We start from the raw sequence: 24,515 nt of genomic DNA on the forward strand, positions 1-24,515 counted from the left end.
CAAGATGGAACAAATATCCTAAGAAGGATCCCTTTATTGATAGTAGACACCCCAAGGTGATCTCATTTTTGCAACAGTGTTTTGTAAATGAAGACAAATGGTGGTATTGAGGTGGTTGAGGTGCACTTTGCCTTTAAAAGTTTCCCATTGAAGCCAAGTAGTAGCAGCAACCCAATGATTGGTGGTCAGTGGCATTTTAACCCCCCAATCCCCCCTCCCCCCAATCCTTGTAAGTGAACGGCACTTTAATCATTCCAGCATGAATCTGCTGCTGCCGATCCCTTCCTTCCTGCTCTCCTCCTTCCTCCATTGGGAGAGGAAGGGGAGGGTTGAATGTTTGTAAACACAGGCAGTGTTTACACTTATGGTCACTGTGATTGGTTCACAGCGATTACAAGGTACTAAACCACGGTCTACAGTTTTCCTGTGATCTGCACTGTCTGACCGTTCGATCCCAGGCATTTAATGGATGAACTGACTGTGCATGTTATTTGCAGTGCCATTTATAAACCCTGCTCCACCTAACCTACAGTGGTGGTTAAGCATGATCTTTTGATTATTTTTAAGTTGAATTAATGTTTAGACATTTGGAACGAACTGACTTGATTTAGGTTTGGTGATTGCAACAATTTAGGGTCATCTAGACCAGTGGTCCTCAACCCTGGTCCTCAGGGCCCACTAACAGGCCAGGTTTGCAAGATAACTGAAATACATCCCAGGTGATATAATTTGCTGCTCAGTGATTGCAGTACTCTAGTCTGCATCTCCCCAAGGTAATACTTAAAATCTAGCCTGTTAGTGGGCCCTGAGGACTGGAGTTGAGGACCACTGATCTAGACAATAGGAGCAACACTAATTTTATAGTTTGCATATGCTTCTATTTAGTCCAGAAGTAAATAAGTAAGTGAAATAAAGAGAAGTAAAGGGAAAATCCCCATAAATCAATATGTACCACCATAATACTGCCCAAATACAGCCATAGTATAATACAGTATCTTTAAAATCCACATCTTTGTTTTTGTGGCCAAGCTACTCTTGATTTCAGTTGCATACTATAGAGAAGTTGGCTTCTGTACAACATGAAGCTGATCTGTGCACCTTCATCCCCCCCCTTCCCCAGATATTCTGACCCAAGAAGTGTGGTGCCTGAGGGTAACAGTGTTAGTATTCAAAGATTGTTTCTTGTGGAGCACCTTGCTTCCTAGGCCCAGTCTGTTGTACAGAAGGCCTCAACTTCTCTAGAAGTCAGGATTACATTTAAAATAAAAAGTGGGGTGAGATTTGGTGTTACTTTTTGTTAGTAAGAGAACACCTCAAAATGTGTTAGGCCCCTTTCACACGGCTCCGTTCCGTCGACAGAGATGTGCTGCTCAGCGGGGGATCAATCCGCCGATCCCCCCTGAGCAGGTGGATGACAGCTCCGTCTCAGCTCTGTGTTCGGAGACGGAGCTGTCAGATCCCCCCTCTCCTCTATGGGGGAATCTGATGAGAACGGACCGTCTGTCCGTTCTCCTCCGATCAGTCAGACGGATGGAAAATAGGGTTTCCATCCGTCCGGATTTGACGGACAGGTTCCGATTGGCTGTCAGGGGACATGTCACCGCTGACATTTGATGCCCCATAGAGATGCATAGAGGGCATCCGTTCAGATCATCCTAAAAAACTGACAGGCAGATCTGGACGGTCCACAAGTGTGAAAGGTGCCTTTTGGGCTGAAGATGGTTTCCTTCTGTACCGTCATAGATTCTCCTATTCATGCAATGATCAATTAAAAAATAATCTTGTTCAGGTGGTTCCAAAGCAAATGCCAAAAGGTTAGGAGAACTGGTCATAATTGTGCTTAGGCAAGAATTTGAAAATTCAGTCAACAATTATTATGTATTTGTAGGCTTTCTTTTGAAACATTTTCATATTTACCCCAATTCTATCTTATTGTGAATCTTTGAGCTAGGAGTCATTGATGAGAATATGTCTGTGAAGGTTCTCATTTATCCAGGTTATGCCATAGCTATTAGTAGTTGGTCACATTCAACTGAACTTATCCTGTAGGAATACAGAATAATGTTGAAGAATGTGTGTAAGCCCCGGTTCACAATACTGCGTGTGCGGGGTTCGCATGTCATGTCGGAGCGCACTGCTCCGACATGACATGCGATCAGCTGTGCGGTGCGAGTTTAGCCATACAGTTTGTATGGCTAAATTCGCATCGCACCCGCAGCAAACACGCACAGGAGGCATTTTTGCTGCCGCATCAGGATCGGATCGCACAGCGGTTCACACTTGTGCGATCCGATCCTGTGCGAACTGCACGATCGCACTGCGATATGCGATCAAACTGGGGGTGTCGTTAAGATTACATTGACACCCTCAGTGGATCGCATATGGCAGTGTGAACTGCCGGGGGTGCGTGTGCGATGCGGGAACAGGCTGCGAATTCGCAGCCTTCCCGCATCGCATATGTGTGAACCGGCACTTAAAGACTTTTGTAGCTTATCCAAGCCACTTCTTCAGTCCTAATAAGTGATTGGAACCTTCCCTAATATTTATATCTATACAGGTAGCACAGAGACCCTAATCCAATCATTATAGAATGTGTCAAGGCAGATGTTGATTGTGAAAGAAAAGAACAGGAGAGGTGAAAGTTGAGAAACCACCTTGTTTTAGACTAGAACAGGGTGGTTCCGCAACTTTCACATCTACCACATTATATTCCCTCTCCTGTCTTGACTTTTTGTCACTAAAGCCTAGTACAAACCACTAGTTTTTTTCTGTTCAACCCAGCGGGTTGAACCATACATAGGAGTCGAATGTCAGGTGGCTTTTATTGAACTGGCCAATGTTGCCCCAACATTCGGCCCGTGTGTATTAGGCTTTAGTGGTAGACACAATGGACCCCACTGGTCATAGTTCCTTTTTTTTTTTTTTTGTGTTATGTTTTTATTTTTTTTTGAATTTCCTAAAAAAAAAAAAAAAAAAAAAACGACTACTACTAGTTGAATTAATAATAGAAGTTGTTGGATATGTCAATTGACTCAGGAGACCTCCAATCCTGATATACAATAAATAAAATGTTATAAGAGGAGCCAGGTCCAGCCCCTCAAGGGGATAGAGCACCGGTTCCTCTAAATAAAGGAAAAGGATTGTTTGAGGAGGACTCCTGATAGGTGAGCGTAAACTCAAATAACAAAATACGTATTCAAAAATGTAATAAGTTTTATTAAAGAGATAAAAGAGAACATTTTATATTAAAAGAGAGTAATTCTCACTATACATTTTACAAAGATATACATGTAGTGTAACCGTTGTAGTCTCAGCCAGAAGGGACCGGGACTGACGCGTTTCGCCCGGAGGCTTTCTCAGAGACCACGTAGTATCCCAGGCGGACTATTACAAAAAGAGAGATACACCATTAGAATACAAATCATACAACATTATTTATATCATTTCTGAACAAACATTATAAACATGTTTACACATAACACTATAGAAAAGTTTTTTATTACGCTCACCAAGTTACAAAAGCTGGTGGTATAGTTGAAATCTACAATGGTTTTTAATTTTCTTTTTTTAATTCTACTTTCTTTACTAATAGGAAATGGACATTGATGAGATTTTACGGCTGGCAGAAACTAGAGAGAATGAGCCATCTTCCAGTGCCACCGATGAGTTGCTGTCTCAGTTTAAGGTATGCCATTTGTCTTTATTCATAAAAATGTAGTGACCTAGAAAGGCACAGGAACTTGCAAACTCTTTACCGAAGGCTTCTAAAACCAACCATTGTTATGTTTAAAAAGGTTTATTGTTGATGCTTTTTCAGGTGGCTAATTTTTCAACTATGGAAGATGAGCCTGACCTGGAAAACCAAGGCCAGAAAGATTGGGACGATATTATCCCTGAGGACCAGAGGAAGAAGGTAGAGGATGAGGAGCGTCAGAAAGAACTTGAAGAGATCTACATGCTTCCCAGGATTCGAAGCTTGAACAAAAAGGTAGGAGTTGACGCAATTAAAAAGTTCACTCAACCGTATACGAGCAGCCTATAACATTCAACATTTTATAAAGCACTGATCTTTGTGAAAGCGGTATATTGTAATTCCACTATAGCAGAAAACATTTAAAATACAAATGAAACTCATTATGACATTTTCTGACTCCCTATCGATTCTGGTTCTGCTAGTCAAAGTCAGGACCTGTGCAAAATTTATGAAACTATGCATGTCAGGGGGTGGCCAATCCATGGTCCGCACAGCCCATGATGTGGCCCACGACCTCAAACCAGGGAAGCGCATGCCCATGCTCTGGGATGGCATGTAGGCAAGCCCAGATCACAGTCAACAGGTTGTTGGCCCACCATTCCAGAGCATCAAAGTGCGTGGAGTAGGCACCGGCAGCGGAGGAAGCCCGATAAGCAGATGCTGCCTCTGTAGCACTGGCTCTTGTCCTGATACCAAGTGCACTTCGCTTGGGACCTTTCTAGCAGCCTGGAGAGTTATGCCAGCAGATGCTAGAGGAAAAGGCAGTGTATTAAACATCACATACACTGCACTTCTGCAATGGGCATATTAGCAAAGGGTTATTGGGCTGCTTTCACACTGAGCCGCAGGTGCAGCGCACCAGCGGCTTTCTTGCAAGTTAGCGGCACTGAGCCATAGACTTCTATTATAACCTGCAGGTTTGCTGGTCTCTCAGAAAGTGCACCACACCCGCAAGATGTTATAGAAGTCTATGGCTTGGTGCAGCTAACCAGCAGGAAAGTAAACTACAGCGCATCATTGTGAAAGCGGCCTTATAGGGGGCTCAGGACAGTAAGAGCTCATTTATATTTGTGGTTCTGGGAATGGTCAAACCTCATAGTTCATTGTGGCCTGTTACCGGTTAATGATTTCACCTAAAGGATAAGTTCCCTTTTACTCAAAAAATAACTGTACATCTTTTTGCAGGTAAAAAAAAGGTGCATTTATTTTTTTTGTTGGGAGCCTTGAAAGCATTGCACTCACGGTCAGTAGATCATGGGTGCTATGCAGGGCTCTTTCAAACATTGTTAAGCTGTTTGGCTGTACATCATATGGTCAAGCAGTTACACACTAGCAGGAAGCATCAATGAACTACCAGAGTGCTTAACAGCGCCATGGTAGTTCATTGAGAACTAAAAGCCTCAAAGGCTGTCGGACCTTGTTGTTTTCTGATTTACAGAACACTGTAAATGGATGTCTTTTACAGATTTTGACAGCTAGCAAGAGGGAGAAGATCCCCAGGCTAGCTGTCAGACTGGGGGTTTGGGGGGACCGGGGGCTGGTGCATCTGTTACATGTTACTCCCTGAATTTGGGTATAACATGTTACTCCCTGAATTTGGGTGTAACATGTTACAAAAGGTGAAATTATCCTTAATATCCTTATAAATCAGGGGTCCCCAACTTTTTTCCACTCAAGGGCCGGATTCAACGTATGTGAATGCATGGAGGGCCGCATTCACCTGCTAATAAATGAAAATAACATTACATAGCCCTTGCACCTCTGGCCCCCTTACATTACACAGTCCCTGTACCTCTGATCCCCTTTACATTAAACAGCCCCCTGCACCTATGGACTCTTTTACATTACACAGCCCCCTACACCTCTGGACCCCTTTACATTACACAGCCCTCAACACCTCTGGATCCCTTTACATTACACAGCTCCCGCACCTCTGGACCCCTTCACTTTACACAGCTCCCGCACCTCTGGACCCCTTTACTTTACACAGCTCCCGCACCTCTGGACCCCTTTACATTACACAGCTCCCGCACCTCTGGATCCCTTTACTTTACACAGCTCCCGCACCTCTGGACCCCTTTACATTACACAGCTCCCGCACCTCTGGACCCCTTTACATTACACAGCCCCCGCACCTCTGGACCCCTTTACATAACACAGCCCCCGCACCTCTTGACCCCTTTACATTATTCAGCCCCGCACCTCTTGCCCCCTTTACATTACACAGCCCCCTACACCTCTGGCTCCCATTACATTACACAGCCTTCTACACCTCTGGACCCCTTTACATTACACAGCTCCCACACCTCTGAACCCCTTTACATTACACAGCCCCCACACCTCTGGACCCCTTTACATTACACAGCCCCTGCACCTCTGGGCCCCTTTACATTACACAGCCCCCGTACCTCTGAACCCCTTTACATTACACAGCCCCCCTGCATATTACACAGCCCCCCCCCCCCCCCACACACACACACACACACACACACTACATATTACACAGCTCCCCCTGCAGCTACTTAAGCTACTACTTAAGGCACTTTGTACTTTGTCATGTTTACGCAAACGTCCCTGTTTGCTAATGACAAGTGTCCCAGTGCCTGTGCATGGCTCTCTCCTCCTCCCCTCCCTGCTGATGTCAGGGGACTCTCAATCCCTCCCACTCTAGCTGTCAGATCGGGAGAGGGGAGAGTCGGCCGGGCACGTGAGCACCGATTGGCGCTTGGAAATCAGGTATATAGCAGCATTTTATTAATAAAGCACAGGCATTGGGACACTTGTCATTAGCAAACAGGGACGTTTGTGTAAATATAACAAAGTGGCTTAACAACCACTTTAAAATGTCCGTGGGCCGGGTGCATGTAAATTCATACGTGCACTGAAGGGCCAGACAGTGCACACGTGCACTGACGGGCCAGACATTTAGCGGCAGTGGGCCAGGTGCGGCCTGCGGGACATAGGTTACCGACCCCTCCTTTGAGTGGCTCTCAATCTTCAAAAGGTTGAGCACCCCTAGTGTATATATTATTCACACCAGCATTTCTCAACCTTTTTTCAGTTGTGGCACACTTTAAAAGTGCGCGACCCAAGGCATCCCAGTCTAAAATGTAAAATAAGTAAATTTTACTTGTCGATCAGAAACCTGAGCCTTGGTAAAATTCACTTCACATCAGAAGCCCTTCTTCAAATCAGAGGTTCCTTCGTGATATCAGAGGTCCTCCGTGATGTCAGAGTCCCCTCTTCATGTCAGAGCCCTCACCTTTATATCAGAGGGCTCTCCATACATGATAGCGCCCCATCACATTAGAGCCACCCAGACATCAAAGACCCCCTATAGATGAGGCCCCGATCACATCAGGGTGTCCCCATTACTTTAGAATCTCTCCCTCCACCCCAAAACCACAGATTTCCCCCATCACAGAGCCCACCCAATCACACGGTCCCCCCAGCCCCCCCCCCCCCGCAATCACACTCTTCACGTCGGAGCCCTACCCTTTGACTCCAGCAACAAAGCACTAGATCAGTGTCGTGTTGCCACAGTGTGGGTGGACTGGCCTCTTAACACCATAGCAATGAATGACATGGTCTGTCCTGCCCTAGAGCATGATACTGATCCAGGGCAAACTGGGTCGTATGCTCATGGCACCCAGGGAAACCAAAACGACACCCCAGTTGAACACTGGTCTAAAAAAAAAAAAGTTTTTAAAAAAATTTAGTTTTCAAAGTTTCTTTAGTATGTCAATGATGTTAGTCCGGGGTGGGGACCAGGGATAGCAACATATAAGCAGAATAAACTTCAGCTTTAAAAATCTTTGCAATACTCCCCAAAAACCATGCTTATACAGGCTGATGGGAATAGATTATGAATGACACAGACTGGCAGAGGCTGATGGGATCGAAGACCTGGGTAAGGTTGTTCAGAATGGACAAATGCCACAGCCACCCAAGGAGTCTGCACCTACTTTCAGGCTAAAAGTCATATGAAAGTGAGAGGTTGTGGCTTTCAGCAATGATGGAGGCCAGGCCAGACTTTTGAACTGTAGTCAGACTTTATCAGGGCTTTTTTTTCTCAGAGAATAGGTGCAGGAACTCCCCCCCTTGTCTCTGCCCCCTACCCACCTCTAAGCACTGTCCCTTGGTTCCACCCCCTACCCTCCTCCTAGTACTGCCCCCTTTTAGAGAATACAAAACCAAGTATCACTTTGTGGTGCTAAATAATTTGAATGGAATTTGGTAATAACGAGAAAAGCAGTAAAATAGATCCCCCCTACCAGCAACATAAGACCCACTAGCAACAATAGATCCCCCACAAGCAACATAAGACCCTCACAAAAACAGATCCCCATCAGCGACAATAGATCCTCCCAACAGCCAGCATCAATAGACCCTCCAGCACACCCCACACCAGTTGCTATTACATAGATTCAGTGCTAGAGGTGCCAGAACTGCGTTCCTGCTGGAAAAAAAGCCCTGGACTTTATGCACAGCATGTTCTGATGCCAGAATGTGCTTGTTGTATAGAACCTTTGTACAGAATGTGTATATAATGTGCACTTAAATCACTGGCAGAACACTGCAACGATCCTTACAATAAACTGATGCTGACTTCATCTGGCAGGCACAAGCAAATGACAGCGAGTCTGACCTGGAATCAAAGCAGAAGGCTCAGAGGTCCTCTGGCTCAGACAGTGAAACTGATGACTCTGACGATGATAGAAAACCCAAGCGCAGAGGACGTCCTCGTAGTGTCCGGAAAGACACAGTGGAGGGATTCACAGATGCAGAGATACGAAGGTATAGGATGCATAATGGTTGTAATGTGCTACTGATTGGCATTTGTGTATACTTAATATTACATATTATAATACATATAATATAGTGCTTCCATAAGGGTTCATTTTTTATTATTTCTGTTTATTTTAGGTTTATCAAAGCCTACAAGAAGTTTCCGACTCCACTTGAAAGGTATGTTGTATTTAGTATCTTCTGTGTGTCTATGCTTGTAAATGATAACATCTTAAAATATAGTGGGATTGATTTTCTAAGACTGGAGAGTGCAGAATCTGGAGCAGCTGTGCATGGCAGCCAATCCGCATTTAACTTTATCCACTTTAAGACCGGAAAGATTTGCCCCCTTAATGACCAGGCCCTATTTTGTGATTCGGCACTGCGTTGCATTTAACAGACAATTGCACGGTCATGCAATGCTGTACCCAAATGAAATTGACGTCCTTTTTTTCCCACAAATAGAGATTACTTTTGGTGGTATTTGATCACCTGTGTGATTTTTATTTTTTGCACTATAAACAAAAAAAGAGCGACAATTTTGAAAAAAAAACCCCAATATTTTTTACATTCTGCTATATGACATTCTCAAAAAAATAATTTAAAAATCAAAATATTTTTAACATTTTAGGCCAATTTGTTTTCTGCTACATATTTATGGTTAAAAAAAACGCAATAAGCGTATTTTGATTGTTTTGCGCAAAAGTTATTGCGTCTACTAACTACGGGAAAGGTTTATGTCATTTTTTTTTACAAGTAATGGCGGCGATCTGCGATTTTTTGCGGGACTGCAACATTGCGGCAGACAGATTGGACCCCTAACTGACATTTTTGACACTTTTGGGGGGTACCAGTGACATTACTACAGTAATCAGTGCTATAAATATGCACTGTTACTGTAATAATGACACTGGCAGGGAAGGGGTTAACCCTGTGGGTAATCAAGGGGTTAAATGTGAGCCTAGGGGAGTGATTCTAACTGGGAGGGGGGGGGGGGCGTGGCTTCTGAAATGACCATAGAGACATGTGATCCTATATAGAAGGATCACATGAGCTCTGTGATCATTTCAGGGAGAACGGTCAGCTGTGTTTACAACAGCCGACCATCCTTCTCTCTCAGCGGGGAGCGATCGCGGGTGTCAGGCAGCAATCGGAGCCGCCTGACGCACACATTGGCTTCCCTGCTGACGATCGGGAGGCGGGAGCGCGCCGCCGGTGGCGCACGCTCGCCCCCTAGTTCCTCCCAGGCGACCGACATACCCCTACGTGGTTTTGCCTGTAGGAGCCAGCTTGCCGGTGTGTGTGTGTGTGTGTGTGTGTGTGTGTGTGTATATATATATAGTATGCGGTCGGCAAGTGGTTATCTTGTTCAATTATGCTTTGACAAAAAACCTGGAAGCTGATTGGTTTCTATGCAGAGCTTAACCAGATCTTGCACTCTTCCAGTTTTAGTAAATAAGCCCCAATGACTTCTTGCTACCCTCAGGTTGGAATGCATCGCACATGACGCAGAGCTTGTGGAAAAGTCGGTGGCAGATCTGAAGAGACTGGGAGATTTACTGCACTCCAGCTGCACATCAGCAATGCAAGAGTTTGAGGAGCAGTTGAAAGAGAATCCCACTGATGGTAATTTTTTTCCATTTCATATAACATTGATATTACGAGAACTAATTGTAATAATTGTGATCACTTGTACTTTGTTTTTGAAAAAAAAATTGTTAAAAAAAATTGGGAGAGTACATTCTAATAAGGCATGGTGGGGTTTACTAGTTCCAGAAAATGATAATCCAGTCTATGAGCTCCTGAGATGTGGTAACCTTACATCACTTATGAGCAGGGCTGTCTTTAACACAGGGCAAAAGGGGAAGCTGCCCCGGGCCCAGCCATTGTTGTGGGGCCCAAAACAGCTGCCCCTTGAGCCTGCACGTCCCACAAATAGTTGATAGGTGCATTTGGTAGGGCCCAAGAAAATATTTGCCCAGGGTCCAATCCATACTAAAGACGGCCCTGCTTATGGGGTGCAATATCTGACCATCTTCTACGAGTATAACCAGAAGTTTAGTCATTACTCCAGAAAATCACGCAGTTGTGTTTATTTTGTTCCAGGGAAAGGTCCGGGCAAAAGAAGAGGTCCAACCATAAAAATTTCTGGTGTTCAAGTAAACGTGAAAGCAATTATTCAGCATGAAGAAGACTTTGAGATTCTTAGCAAAGCCATTCCTAAAGATGCAGAGGAAAAGAAAAAGTAAGTCTGACTGTGTCTTTGTATTTTCCTCATTACTGTTGATCCAATTTGTTTGTTTTTTGGCCAAATTACAATTCCTTATTGCACCATTTTTGTATATCTCCCAATTTTGGCCTTATAAATGACAAGGGTTCTAGAAGTGAGGCTTGCCATGCTTAATAATATATGTCCTTAATGTAATGTATTTATAAAATGCTAAACTATAGCATTAAAGTAGCCCAGTTTAGGTTGAAGGGAATTGGTTCCTCCAGTGATGAAAGTTGTATGTTTTGTGGACATGTCATGTTTGAAATCTACTTCTAGCCCTGGGTTCCTCCATATTGTCTGTCTGTTATGATAGCAGCTTACCAAGGCAATGGGCCGTACACACTTGATGAAAATCGGACGAAATATCCTCCGATTTTTCTCTGTCTTCTCAGCGTTCATAACCGTTTTTAGTTGACAGTGCATAAATGCTCACGAAATTTCCTGTCCGATTTTTCTTTTTTTTTTGGCACATTTGTTCCTAGACGTCCGGGTTGTCAGCAACTTCAGATCATGCGCGGTCTTTCGTATCTGATTTTTCACGGACGTACTGCATACACATTAAACAAAAATCGGTCTTCTGGGGACGGGCAAAAAAAATTTTGGTGTTTGTCCCTCCGTTTTTTTTCGTTGAAAATGTTGGCATCGGCTGCTGAAAGTTGTGTACACACTAGCCGAAAATCGGACGATTTTACCTTGAACGGGAATTTTCGGCAGATTTTCTACTAGTGTGTACCCCACTTTAGGCTGTGGAGATTTAAGTGATATTAAAGGAAAGGTTTGAAAAAAAAAAAAAAGGCTCGCTCCCAAGGCGCTACTTTGTGTCTTTTTACTGCCTGTGATTGACAGCAGTGGAAGCTAATGGTAAAAAACCTTGAGCCTAGAACCTCTTTAATAATATGGTGTTGCTTAATTCTGGAGGTTGGGTTTACCTGGTTCAGAAGAACACGCTTAATCACTCTTCTAAAAGAAACCCAACAACCTTTATATCCTCTTCGCAACATGTCTTTTTCTTCATATAGGTGTACTTTATTCATTCTTCTCCCTTTGCCAGTTTCAGATTGTCCAGTCGGGTCAAAGCAGCTCATTTTGATGTTGATTGGACTGTAGAAGAAGATTCCCGATTACTCCTGGGAATTGTCGAACATGGTTATGGAAACTGGGAGCTCATCAAAAGCGACCCAGCGTTACAGTTGGCTGATAAGGTACATGCTATACCCCGCTCTTTGTTTATATTAGCCTTTTATTAGTATAATAAAATATGTACCCTAAATAAAAAGTCAATGGGGTCGATTTACTAAAATTGGAGAGTGCAAAATCTGGTGCAGCTCTGCTCTCTGATTAATCATTAAAAAATCACAAATTCGATTCAACTCCCCTCACGATCCTAATCAGGCATTTCCACGATTCATGTAACAGGTGCAGAGCCATTCTCTGCTCAGAGCTAAGAAAAAAAAAAAAGGCAGTCGGCAAAGTTCATCACAGCGTTTCTCAGCGCTGAGATAAAAACAAACATATTATTGCGTTCATTAAGGCTGCATTCACATGTCAGCTTATAATCGCGGGCAGAACCGCCGCGGTTCCGCCCGCGATTCGGAGATTTATTGCAAATCGCGGGACGCCTAGCGTTGCCCGTTGATTTGCAATAGCCCCCCAAACGCCGAGCGATGTTGCCGCGATTTACGCCCGCCGAATCGCGGCAACATCGCGCAAACAAAATCGCGGGACGCAATACGCTCCAAAGAAGCTCTTGTACTTTTTTGGAGCGTATTGCGTCCCTAGATTTTGTTTGCGCGATGTTGCCGCGATTCGGCGGGCGTAAATCGCGGCAACATCGCTCGGCGTTTGGGGGGATATTGCAAATCAACGGGCAACGCTAGGCGTCCCGCGATTTGCAATAAATCTCCGAATCGCGGGCGGAACCGCGGCGGTTCTGCCCGCGATTATAAGCTGACATGTGAATGCAGCCTTAGATCAAAGGAATGAACTTCGGTCTATAAATGAGGTCAGTTTAACCACCTAAAGAGCAGAGCAGGCCTCTTTCTGACATTTGTTGTTTACAAGTTAAAATCAGTGTTTTTTTGCTAGAAAATTACCTAAAACACCCAAACATTATACTGTATATATATATATATATATATATATATATATAGAAAAGTTTACACTACAACCAGTGGTATGTGCGCCCCCAACAGGTACTTCTGCTTTAGACATGTGTAGAAGAGAAAAATTTGTTTAGTTTCAGATAGATTTCATTTCGTTATTTCGATCCGGATTTCATTTAGTTTTGTTTAATAATTTTCTTACATATTCCAAATTTTCGGAACGTTTGAATTCGGATCAGTGGAAAAACAATCGACCGATTTGAATTCTGTGTGAAGAATAGCTAGTTGTTAAGCAGCGGACTGGGAAGCCGGCCGCTGTGTCCTTAACAACCGATGACTTGTAATGTCAGTGGGCTTCCCTGCAGAGAGCTGAAAAAGAATGCCGGCAATAGAAAATTCACGAAAAAAACAGTGTCCCCCCCCCCCCTCAAATCCATAACAGGCCTTTGAGATATGGTATGGATCTTAAGAGTAACTCCATGTAAAAAAAAAAAAAACAGCATTGCCGCCCCCCCCCCCCCCCAAAAAAAAAAGGAAAATCCAAACCCGACCCTTATCCAAACATGCATCCTAGCAGGCCAGGGGGGAACCATATAAGGGGGGAGGCACCCTCCTGAACCATATAAGGGGGGAGGCACCCTCCTGAACCATATAAGGCATGTGGCATCATGGGGTTTGCTTTGGGAGTGGGCTCTCCCACCTTCCATATGCTGTCGCGCTTTTGGGATGCCTTATCCAAAAACTGGGGGCTGCCAGAGAAACTCTGTGCTTTGCCATCGGGGGGGGGGTTTGGCGTCCAGGGGCACTCGGCCAACTCGGCATCTTCTGACAGACCAGTTTTACCTTCGGGACCTGTCAGACTGACTGCCAGGTCGTAGGGAAAGCCCCTGCTTGAGTGGGCCGCGGGCTGCATCCCTGAGCAGACAGGAGGGGAATGCTTTTGGCGGTAGCGTGCCTCCAAGGCCGAGGCCTGAGATGGCTTTCCCCTCCTCCCCAGGACGCAGGGGGCTCAATCAGTCATCACCTGGTAAGCTGCGGGGTTGGTGAGGGGCTTGCCGGGATTCAAGTACCGTCTTTCCGCCAAAGCTATTTTGGCTAGATTTCTCCTATGGATCACAGTGCACTTCGTTCTGCACTCCTGTGACCCGTTTTCACCTGACAGTATGCTAAGGCCTGCTGCTGGCTGACATCAGAGCCTGACCAGACTCTGGAATAATCCCGACTATAAAGTTTTAGCCTTTCAACATGCCACCAAGAAACTGGGCAGAGCAGAGAGGCGATGACTAAGTCACGGCTCTCTGATCACTGAAGACCAAGAATGAAAGAGTGATCAGTGTTCTTTGCTAGCTCAGTTCTTGGTTTTAGAGCTGGTGGAGGACCAATCCTTCAATCACCTAGGTGAGTATGTTTGTTGAACATTTGTTTATTTGTTTCTATGAAGAGTAGAGCTGCACGATTCTGGATAAAATGAGACATTTTTTTCTGCTTAATATGAAGATCACGATTCTGGACGTAACACCATCTTTCTCATTATACAAAAAAATTGGGCTAACTTTACGTTTTAGTTTAGTTTTTTTTTTTCAATTTCTTTGGAAGTGTATTTTAAATTGCATTTGAAAGACTTCTGCGCGCATACAGTGTGACATAAAATATTGCAACGACCGCCATTATATTCTCTAGGGTCTCAGCTAAAATATATATATATATATTCAATAATCTCTTTATATAACATATATATGTCAGTATGTGGTCAGTCTTTATGTTTAGTACTTCCATGTGCATGACAGATATTTTTGTGCTTAGATCTTGCCAGGGGAAACGGAGAAGAAGCCACAAGGGAAACACTTGCAGACCAGAGCAGACTATCTGCTAAAAATGCTGAAAAAAGAAGTTGAGAAAAAGGAGAGTGGCCAAGGCGATGAGGTTTGTATCTGTTGGAATGGCAGGATTGTTGAAGCTGGTATCTCAGATCATTTCAGTCGTCTCTGCAAAATGATCATTCTATATGTTTGATAAAGTTGACTAAAGACACGGGTCTATCAAGTTCAAGTGTAATCTATGTAATCGTTGCCCAGAGCTGAGGTCCCCCAGCAGCCTTAATAGTTTTGTTGCCCTTTGCTGAACTCTTTGTAATTCAAGAACATCCTTCCTAGGAATTGCTTATCAAAACTGAATTGCATATTCAAAATAGGGAAGCAGAGGTGTAACTAGAACCTTCAGGGCCCCGGTGCAAGAAACCATGAAGGGCCCCCCGGACTCCTGGCCCTTCCCTGCAAGCCTGGGGCTCTTCCCACTGATCCTGGGGCCCTTTACTCTCTTTGCAGAGCCCTTTATTACGGTCCCGCAGCAGGACCCTTTCACAAGTTCTGCAGTGGGACCCCTTCCTGCCATCTTGGGACCTCCCCACAGTGGTGGAATGCCAGGGTCCGGTTGCAAGTGTGACCTTTGCGATCCTGGAAGTTCACCCACTGGTGTCCGTAGTTTTTTTTGGCATTTTAATTGCATTATTTTTTATCATTTTATTTTATTTATTTTTTTACAATGTGACTGACTATGACTCTGTCCATTCAGAAAAGGAAGGAGCTGGTAAATTACGTATTTACCGACCCTTCCTGGTTCTCTATTGTGACACATCCCCTTCAGCAGCTGGCAGGAGAGGGGAGAGAGGAATCCGGCAGCACAGTGGGGGGGGGGGGGGAGCACACAGGGTCCCAGAGACAGCAGAACACAAGTGAACTGGATAGGAGGAGTGGCGGGGGCAGCATACAGAGGAACCAATCTCCTCCATTTCCCTCCGGCAGCTACAGGAGGAAAAAGTAGGACAGTGATTTCTCTACATGCTGCCCCCGCCGCTCCTCCTATCCAGATGTACGGGGGAGCCGCACAGGCCCCCCGGAGCATGGGGCCCGGTTGCAATTGCAACCCCTGTAGTTACGCCCCTGTAGGGAAGCATTCTGGAATTATGGTGTTTGTGCCTCCATCTACATTACAGTTCTCAGGTTTTATCCAGCCTTTGAATCGTAAACTTTCTGTTCCAGGTCAAGGTAAAGAAAAGACGGCCACGTGCGAAGAAAGAGGGAGCTGGAAAAGCGAAGGATGAGCATGGCAATGAAATCTCCTCCCCAAAAAATTCTGACAACCATTCAGAAGATGGAGACACAAAGGTGAGCGTGTTATCTTTATAGAGCTGGCCACACAGGCTACTATCAGGAGCAAGTTGACCTATTGAAATCACTAATGGTGTTAGGCAAATCTTCCCATTTGTTATTTGTTCAAAATGTGGCTATTTGGGCTTTTCTATAGGAGGATGGCTCGCTGAAGAGTCCAAGCAAGAAAAAGCAAAAGAAAAAAGATAACAAAGAAAATAAGGATAAACAGAACCAAAAAAAAGAAGGAGCCAAAGAAAAGAAGAAAGCAAAAGAAAAGGTATAATATACAGATGAATTCTGTGCTAGGATATGTTAAAGCTTTGTAGGGCTCAGATGTGGCTAATCGAATTACCTCTAATGGTGACTTCTATTCTGGTCCACATTGCACAATTGTATAAATGAAAAAAAGTCAAGAAGTGAGAGCGGTAGCTCTACCCACACCCTTTCACATTGCTAAATTTATTATGGTAACAAAAGTGTACCCACCTTGTTTTGTAAGTTACATTCTTCAAACCTCCTGAACATGACATGCCCCAGACCAGGAGCGTACATACTAGAGATCAACCGATATAGCAAGGGCCGATATGCACTTTCCCCGATATATCGCAATCAGCCTTTTGATTTACCGATATTGCCGATATTTCGGGAAAGTGCTTGTACCGGAGTGATGCCTGCAGCTAGAGGCATCACCACGGTACCGGTGTCCATAGCCGACGGCTGAGAAGCCGCTCGGCTGTCATTCCAAGGAGCGGGAGGGGATGTCCCCCCCTCCCCCCGCCTTACGCGGCTCACTTGGGTCTCCTGTCCCACCGGGAGACCCGGGCATCCTACCTTCACCGCTGCCGTCTGTCCGGGTCTCCATCTGCACCACAGCCGTCTGACTGGTTCTCTATTTCTTTGAATTTGGCGCGGCCGAGTACCCGGAAGTGATATCATGACATGACATCACTTCCGGATACTGGCGGCGCCAAATTCAAAAACTTACAGCATTCAAAACAGCCAAACTTGGCGTTTTGAATGCTTTTAAGTGCAGAGGAGGGGTTTGGGGTCTTTTAGACTTCCAGATCCCTCCACCACAGCACCTGTAGACCTAAAAAAAAAAAAAAAAATGTTAATGTCCGAAAATATCGGCTGATGACCGATGGTAAAAAAACGATATAGGTCGATCACTATTACATACAAGGGTCCTAATTGTTACACGGCCCCATGCTTCAGGGCCCATGCGTCCCCCTGTACACCTGGATAGGAGGGGCTGCATATAGAGGAACCGATCCCCCTCCATTTTCCTCCTACAGCCACTGAAAGGCTGCAGGAGGAAAATGGAGGGGGATCAGTTCCTCTATATACCCTCCTCCCCTGCTTCCCCAAACTCCTGTGTACTCCCCAGTCCCCCCTCATCTCCGTGGCTCTGCCGGGTTCCCCCCTCCCCTCTTCTGTGGCTGCTGCGAGGCATCTGTCAGGATGGAGAACAGGGAAGGGGCGGTAAATGTGGTATTTACCAGCCCCTTCCTTGTCTTAATAAATATAGTCAGTAATTAATACCGATCACTGACTCTGTTAATTCGTAACTGAAGCATATTAAACAGTGTTTGCTATGTTTCAGTTTGTGAATGAGCAGTAAGCTCTCTACAGAGTTTTTTCTGTCCATTCATTCTGTGCTGCAGAGATGGAGATTTAAGGGCTGTCCTCTCAATCTCCTCTCTCGGTCTCAAAGGTTAAACATCGGAGGTCTGTCTAGACCCCTGATATCTCACCAAAGCCCCCCAACAGGGGGTCCTAAAGAAAAAAGTTTTGAAAAATAATTAAAAAATAAAATTGTAAAATTTAAATGAACAAATAAGTTAAAATAAAATGGTAAAAACAAAAAGTAAAAAATAAAATGACAAAAATAAAAAAATACTGACAACAGTGACAGAGCTACCAGGGTTGCAAAGGTCGCACTTACGACCAGGCCCCGGTGTTTCGCCACCATGGGAGGGCCTCTTATGGTTTCCTGCATCGGGGCACTGAAGGTTCTAGTTACGCCTTACAATTCTGTATGCTGTGCAGTACAAGAACACTGGCCTTGATTTTTCAAGGATGTAGAGAATTTTCACTTCACAAAGTAGCTTGGCACAAAAAACTTGGTGCACTTTTGAATACCCCAACATGCAAAATAGATTTTTTTTTTGCACATGATTGGATGATTAAACTGAACCCTATTGGCTTTGCTAAGTGATCAATCTCTAGTTAAAAAAAGAAAACAATTGCTTCACCCTGAATGCTGTGTTGTGGGATAGATACCACCAAGAGCCGGTTCACATACAGGCGACCCGACTTCCCGGGGCGACCTGTGAAGTCGCGGTGCACAGCTCGCACCGCGACCTCGGAGCGGCATGCACGGACTTCATATCATTGAAGTCAATGCAGGTCGCGCCAGGTCGCCCCAAAGTAGTACAGGACCCTTTTTCTAAGTCAGAGCGACTTGTGTCGCTCCTATTAGAACGGGTCCTGTGCTAATCTATGGCAGACGACCCACCGCGACTTGTCAGGCGACCAGGTCGCCTGACAAGTCGCCCCAGTGTGAACGGGGTCTAATTATCACAGTATTGTTCTATAGAAGATATTCTACTATAAGTGTTTGATGACTTCTGAATGCCGCACACTCAATAAATGGTATGGCTTTGCTAGGTTATAACTTGCCATCATATATCATTGATCAGTTTGGTTGATCGGTGTAAATATTGAACCTATGTAATGTATCATGTGAGTTTTATTATGCTGCCCCTTTATTATAGTCTACAAACCCAAAATGGAAGCCGGCACCCAGTCCTGCTGGTGGTGGATTTTAACCACTTCTGGACCGGAAGGATTTGCCCCCTTAACCGCTTGCCGACCGCCGCACGACTATATACTGCGGTGGTCAGCCCCTCACAGGCAGAGTGACGTATCGGTACGTCACTAGCCTGGGAGGGTCTGGGGAGCGAGCGCGCGCCGCCGCCGGCGCGCTCCCGCGCGGTCACGGACCCCCCCCGCGCGTGTGACCGCCGGACCCGATGTCCGCCGGCCACTCTGCGATCGGCGGGGGAGAGGGAGAAAGTCAGGCGGCTTGTGTAAACAAGCTGCCTGTCATTCTCCTCGGTGTAAAGACACTGATCACACGGATCTACTATGTAGATCCGTTGATCAGTGTCCTTACAGCTCAAGCCACAGCCAATCACAGTAGAAAGCACGCCCCTAGGGACACACACAGCCCCTCCCTCCCAAATAAAGTTAACCCCTTCACTACCAGTGTATTTTTACAGTAACAGTGCATATATAGCACTGATTAGTGTAGTAATGTCACTGGGACCCCCAAAAGTGTCAAAAATGTCAGTCAAGGGTCCGATCTGTCCGCCCCAATGTCGCAGTCCCGCAAAAAAAATCGCAGATCGCCGCCATTATGCGTTAAAAAAAAAAAACAACAAAAATGACAAAAATCTTTCCCTTTGTTAGTAAACGCAATAACTTTTGCGCAAACCAATCAAAATATGCTTTTTGCGATTTTTTTTTTTACCAAACATAGGTAGCATAAAACAAATTGGCCGAAAATGTTAAAAAATTTTGATTTTTACATTTTTTTGGGGGGGAATTTCATAAAAAAAAAATGTGAAAAATATTGCTATTTTTGCAAAATTAACGCTCTTTTTTTGTTTATAGCGCATGATCAAAAAATCGCACAGGTGATCAAATACCACCAAAAGAAAGCTCTGTTTGTGGGGAAAAAAAGGACTCCAAATTCGTTTAGGTACAGCGTCGCACGACCGCGCAATTGTCCGTTAAAGTCACGCAGTGCCGAATCGCAAAATACCCCCTGGTCGTTTAGCAGCCAAATCCTCCGGGGCTTAAGTGGTTAATGACTAGGCCCTATTTGGCGATTCGGCACATCGTTATTTTAACAGACAATTGCGCAGTCGCAAAACGCTGTACCCAAATAAAATTGATGCCCTTTTTTCCCCACAATTAGAGCTTTCTTTTGGTGGTATTTGATCACCTCTGCGATTTTTAATTTTTTGTGCTATAAACAAAAAAAGAGCGACAATTCTGAAAAAAAAAAAAAAACAATATTTTTCACTTTCTGCTATATAACATTCCCAAAAAAAATTTAAAAATCAAAATTTTTGAACATTTTATGCCAATTTTTTTTCTGCTACAAATTTTTGGTAAAAAAAAATCGCAATAAGCGTATTTTGATTGGTTTGCGCAAAAGTTATCGCGTCTGCTAACTACGGGAAAGATTTATTTAATTTTTATTGTTTTTTTTTTTTAACTAGTAATGGCTGCGATCTGCGATTTTTAGCGGGACTGCAACATTGCGGCGGACAGATCGGACCCCTAAATTACATTTTTGACACTTTTGGGGTTCCAGTGACATTGCTACAGTAATCAGTGCTAAATATGCACTCTTGCTGTAATAATGACACATTGTGGGTGATCAATGGGTTAAATGTGAGCCTAGGGGAGTGATTCTAACTGTATGGGGGCGTGGCTTGTGAAATGATCAAAGAGACCTGTGATCCTATATAGAAGGATCACAGGTTCTTTGTGATCATTCCAGAGAGAAGAATGGTCAGCTGTGTTTACAACAGCTGACCGTACTTCTCTCTCAGCGGGGAGCGATCGTGGGTGTCAGGCGGCAATCAGAGCGGCCTCCCCTGTGCATCGAAGTCCCCACTGCCGAGTGTGGTGGGAGCGTGCCGCTGGCGGCGCACGCTTGCCCCCTAGCTGCAGACGCGCAGCCGACGTAGGTCTATGTAGTTTCGCGCAGGAGGGCCGCACTGCTGCAGTCAATCTGCGGTGGATGGTCGGGAACAGGTTAAAGGCACTTACATGGATACCATATATTGTTTAAAAATTCATTTGTTAATCCTCATATATACATAAAAGACTTAGAGACATCATAGTAATTAAAAACATCAATACATTTGGTTATGTGTTGATTGCTTATAAAATAAGTGGCATACAAAAAAAAACATCTACATATAATTTTCACATGAGAGGTATTGGTTGGGTGTAGTGGTCGACGCGTTTCGCTTTGTGCTTCCTCAAGACCAGCCACAAAAATGCCACATATATCTAATTGCAAGACAAATATTTTTATTAGTTTCACATTGAAAAAAAATGTTTTTATATGTATTTTTATTTTACTGATATAATAAATTAAATTATAATTAGTAAATCATCGTCCACATAAATCCAGTTATCCTTTTTACCCTAATTATAATTTAATTATAATGATATATGGTATCCATGTAAGTGCCTTTAAAATCCACCACCAGCAGGACTGGGTGCCTGCTTCCATTTTGTGTTTGTAGTAATTACCCGCATGTGGCACATGTCCAGGTCCCTTTCCCTTTCCTTTATTATGGTCTACTTGTTGCCATACTGGTTTTTATTTGATTCATCATTCTTTGGATGTGCATAATGACTGACAATGCATTTACTTTGCAATAAAGCCAAAGCGGGGTGAAGGCAAGTCTGGTGGTCGGAGCAAAAAGAACCAGGGACCGGTCCATATTACAGCGGGAAACGACCCAGTTCCTATTGGAGAGGAAGAGGAAGATGACCTGGACCAGGAAACCTTCAGCATTGTAGGAAACCTTTTATATACATGCATGCTATTCTATTAATTTACAGTGAGGCTCATAAACGTAAATATACTACTGCAAAACACTCAGCCTTTACGTTTTATAAGCACAATGATTAACAATGTTGGCACAGTCCATATGTGTGTGCAGCCTAGTGCATTAGGGTGTGCACCCCAAAGCTCAAACACGCATGTCTTTCTCTGCAGCCTCAGCTGCGCTGCACAATAAATGAATGGGAAATGCTCTGTGCTGAACGGCTTCCTGTTCATTCACAAACTGAAACATAGTAAGTACAGTTTACTATGCTTCCATTATGAATGAACTCAGTGAGTGAGTTCATTTAGAAAAGGAAGGGGCCAGTAAATTACATATTGATTACCCCCTTTCCCCACTCTCCTTCCTGAAACATCCCCCGTAGTAGCTGGGTGAGAGAAGGAAAGCCAGCAGCACTTCAGTGGGTGGGCGCAACGTGGGGGGGGGGGGGGCTGGGCAGTAGGGGGAATTGGCACTGCACAGAGTGATTAGGGTGTGCCCAGGCACACCCCTTGCACTTACCTATCGCACAGTCTATTATTGATTTGGGTAGTCAATCACATCAGTGGGCCACATTAGATCAAAATTTGGAAGGAGAGGAAGTTTTCACATTATGGGCTCATGTATATGTGCAGTATTGTTTGCCACCCCTTGGAAAAGCAATCCGTGGGCGATCGGTTTTGAGAGCTATTTGATAGTCGGTTTTGGGATATGTTGCCTTCTGAAGGCCTGTTTAATCAGTGCTGCAACCATGTGAATTGCATGTGTTTGCGATGTTTTCCTAATAACTTGAATGGGCCGCATTTGGCGGTGGTTTAGCATGCCAAATGCGATACGCTGTATATTTTTTGAAGTGCGTAAAGCATTGCGGCCAGGACAATATGTATTACCTACTTTGGCCATCATTGGAATTTCAGAAGGGCAATAAAACCGCGACTTGATTTCCTTTTCTCTATCGCTCATTGACAGACGTAGTCTTCTTGATTCTCAAGAGCTGGGTTATGTTGTCTCCGCAGGAGTAGGACTAGGCAGAAAGACAAAACGTTCTGGCTCCACCTTAGGGGCAGTCCCTGAGGGTATATCCTCCCTCTCTCTGCTACAGGGAATCAGTTTTTTTCTGTCTAGTCAGGAGTAAAGACCTAAGTTCCTTGCTGGGATCTTTTGGTCCTGGCAAGACTTTTTTCTTTAAGAAAAAGACATTTTTTAGGTAGTTTTTCTCCAGTGTTTTTTTCCTGTGAGATCTTCAAGCAAAAATGCCGGACTGGGCGACACTTGTGGTCACCCCAGCCGGCCTACGATCGCGCGCAGACCATGGCATTGCGCTTGGTCGGCCGCGACACATTCAAGTAAGTATGCGGGGTCGGGCGACGGGCTGGATGTTGAGATCCAGTGGTCACCCCGGTTTCTGCCTACGAGCGCGTGCAGACCAGAGCTCCGCGCTGGGTCGGCCGCGACGGAGTCCCAGTGGAGGGACTGACCTTACGAGTTAAAAGTCTCGCTTGGACGCCAGGAACCAGAGAGTCGAGGCGTCCACAAACCCCCACCCCGGTGGAGAGGGTATTGTGAAGAGAGGGTGCCTGTCGGTTCGGTATGGTGAGTAAACGTTCCCTTTTTTTCTTTCCTCGTTATGAGGTAGTATGAATTATGGGCCCCTCCATATATGGTCAGTATATATCTGATACTTACAAGTCCCCCTTGTAATACAGCATGTGTTTGTGGGAAGTGGACTTGGTTTGAGAGCTAACACTCTACCCAGCAGACTGTAACATTACAGCAGACATAGGAGGTATAATCCTACCTTATTTGTAGTGTATCTCCTGTAGATCCATATATCGCCTCTTAGCAGAGATGCAGGTGGATGTGCTGGGAAAACGATTTCGGCGGTCCGCCGCCATTTTGCCGTAGACCAAGTGCATGTATGTCCTCAGGTCACGCCGGCCGCCATGTTTTTGGAGTCTTATGTCTCTTCTATGGGGGCGGCCATGTTTCGTGAGCCCAGCTACCTTGTGGAGAGCTGGGAACGCCGGAAGGCGTACACAGGGGGCAGAGCCACATCCTTCTACCCGGGAAAAAGCAACAGCTCCTTCCAGTCTGTAAAAGACAGACGCTGACTGCAGTTGGTTGGAAACTTCACTGCATCGGGTGGTGAGCCTTGGGGGTCCCTCTCTCTCTCTGTGGGATCGAGAAGCAGGTACTCTGAGGGGCGCTATTGCGCTAGGGGGAGACACAAAAAAAAAAAAAAAAAGTTTTTTTGTTTTGCTGGCAAAGGTGTCCTGAATTAACATGGACCCTGCCACTCATGTATCTCCTCCGGATCCCCTCGAGGGGTCTGCAGGATCCTCCAGCACCCCACTGACAATTGAATCTTTGTCAGCTATTATGGAAACTTTTGTGTCCCGGGTGGAAGTGGCTTGTCAGGGACAGGGCGCAAGAAAGCGACCCCCGCCTAACCCCTTATTATCTGAAACCTCGGATTCAGACTCTGAGCCTATTTCTGCAGTTGCAGGTACTTCATCTGGGATTGGTGTCTCGGGTCCTGTCTCTTCAGACAGCGAGGAGGATGTTTCGGCATCCGCCATAGCCCGAGAGGAAGCGTTGGTAAACGCACTCATTGTATCTGTTCAAGAGACCTTAAGGTTACAGGGTATTCCATCGGAAATAGCTGAAACTGAAATCCCTTTTGGGACTAAAAAACGCATCAGAGTGGCGAAGGTTTTTCCATTGCCCAAATGTTTTGGCAATCCAATCGAAGAAGAATGGCGTCTGCCAAAACGCACTTTTACTATTTCTAAACGCATTGACAGGCGTTAT

The 24,515-nt window shown here is 44.9% G+C and overlaps 1 protein-coding gene across 3 annotated transcripts in view; it reads left to right on the forward strand.

The window, feature by feature from the left end:
- CHD2 (chromodomain helicase DNA binding protein 2) overlaps positions 1–24,515 on the forward strand; it is a 160,600-nt gene that overhangs the window by 110,456 nt on the left and 25,629 nt on the right. For all 3 annotated transcript variants that reach the window (XM_082254680.1, XM_082254681.1, XM_082254682.1), the window contains exons 23-33: positions 3,593–3,685; positions 3,818–3,988; positions 8,376–8,551; positions 8,681–8,722; positions 10,029–10,168; positions 10,649–10,787; positions 11,866–12,016; positions 14,720–14,839; positions 15,955–16,080; positions 16,220–16,342; positions 21,540–21,674. In XM_082254680.1, coding sequence (XP_082110806.1) covers positions 3,593–3,685; positions 3,818–3,988; positions 8,376–8,551; positions 8,681–8,722; positions 10,029–10,168; positions 10,649–10,787; positions 11,866–12,016; positions 14,720–14,839; positions 15,955–16,080; positions 16,220–16,342; positions 21,540–21,674 — 1,416 coding nt within the window. The remainder of the gene's footprint in view (positions 1–3,592; positions 3,686–3,817; positions 3,989–8,375; positions 8,552–8,680; positions 8,723–10,028; positions 10,169–10,648; positions 10,788–11,865; positions 12,017–14,719; positions 14,840–15,954; positions 16,081–16,219; positions 16,343–21,539; positions 21,675–24,515) is intronic.

This window comes from Pelophylax lessonae, assembly GCF_965119305.1.
Source record: "Pelophylax lessonae genome assembly, chromosome: 4".
In the NCBI taxonomy this organism is placed as follows: domain Eukaryota; kingdom Metazoa; phylum Chordata; class Amphibia; order Anura; family Ranidae; genus Pelophylax; species Pelophylax lessonae.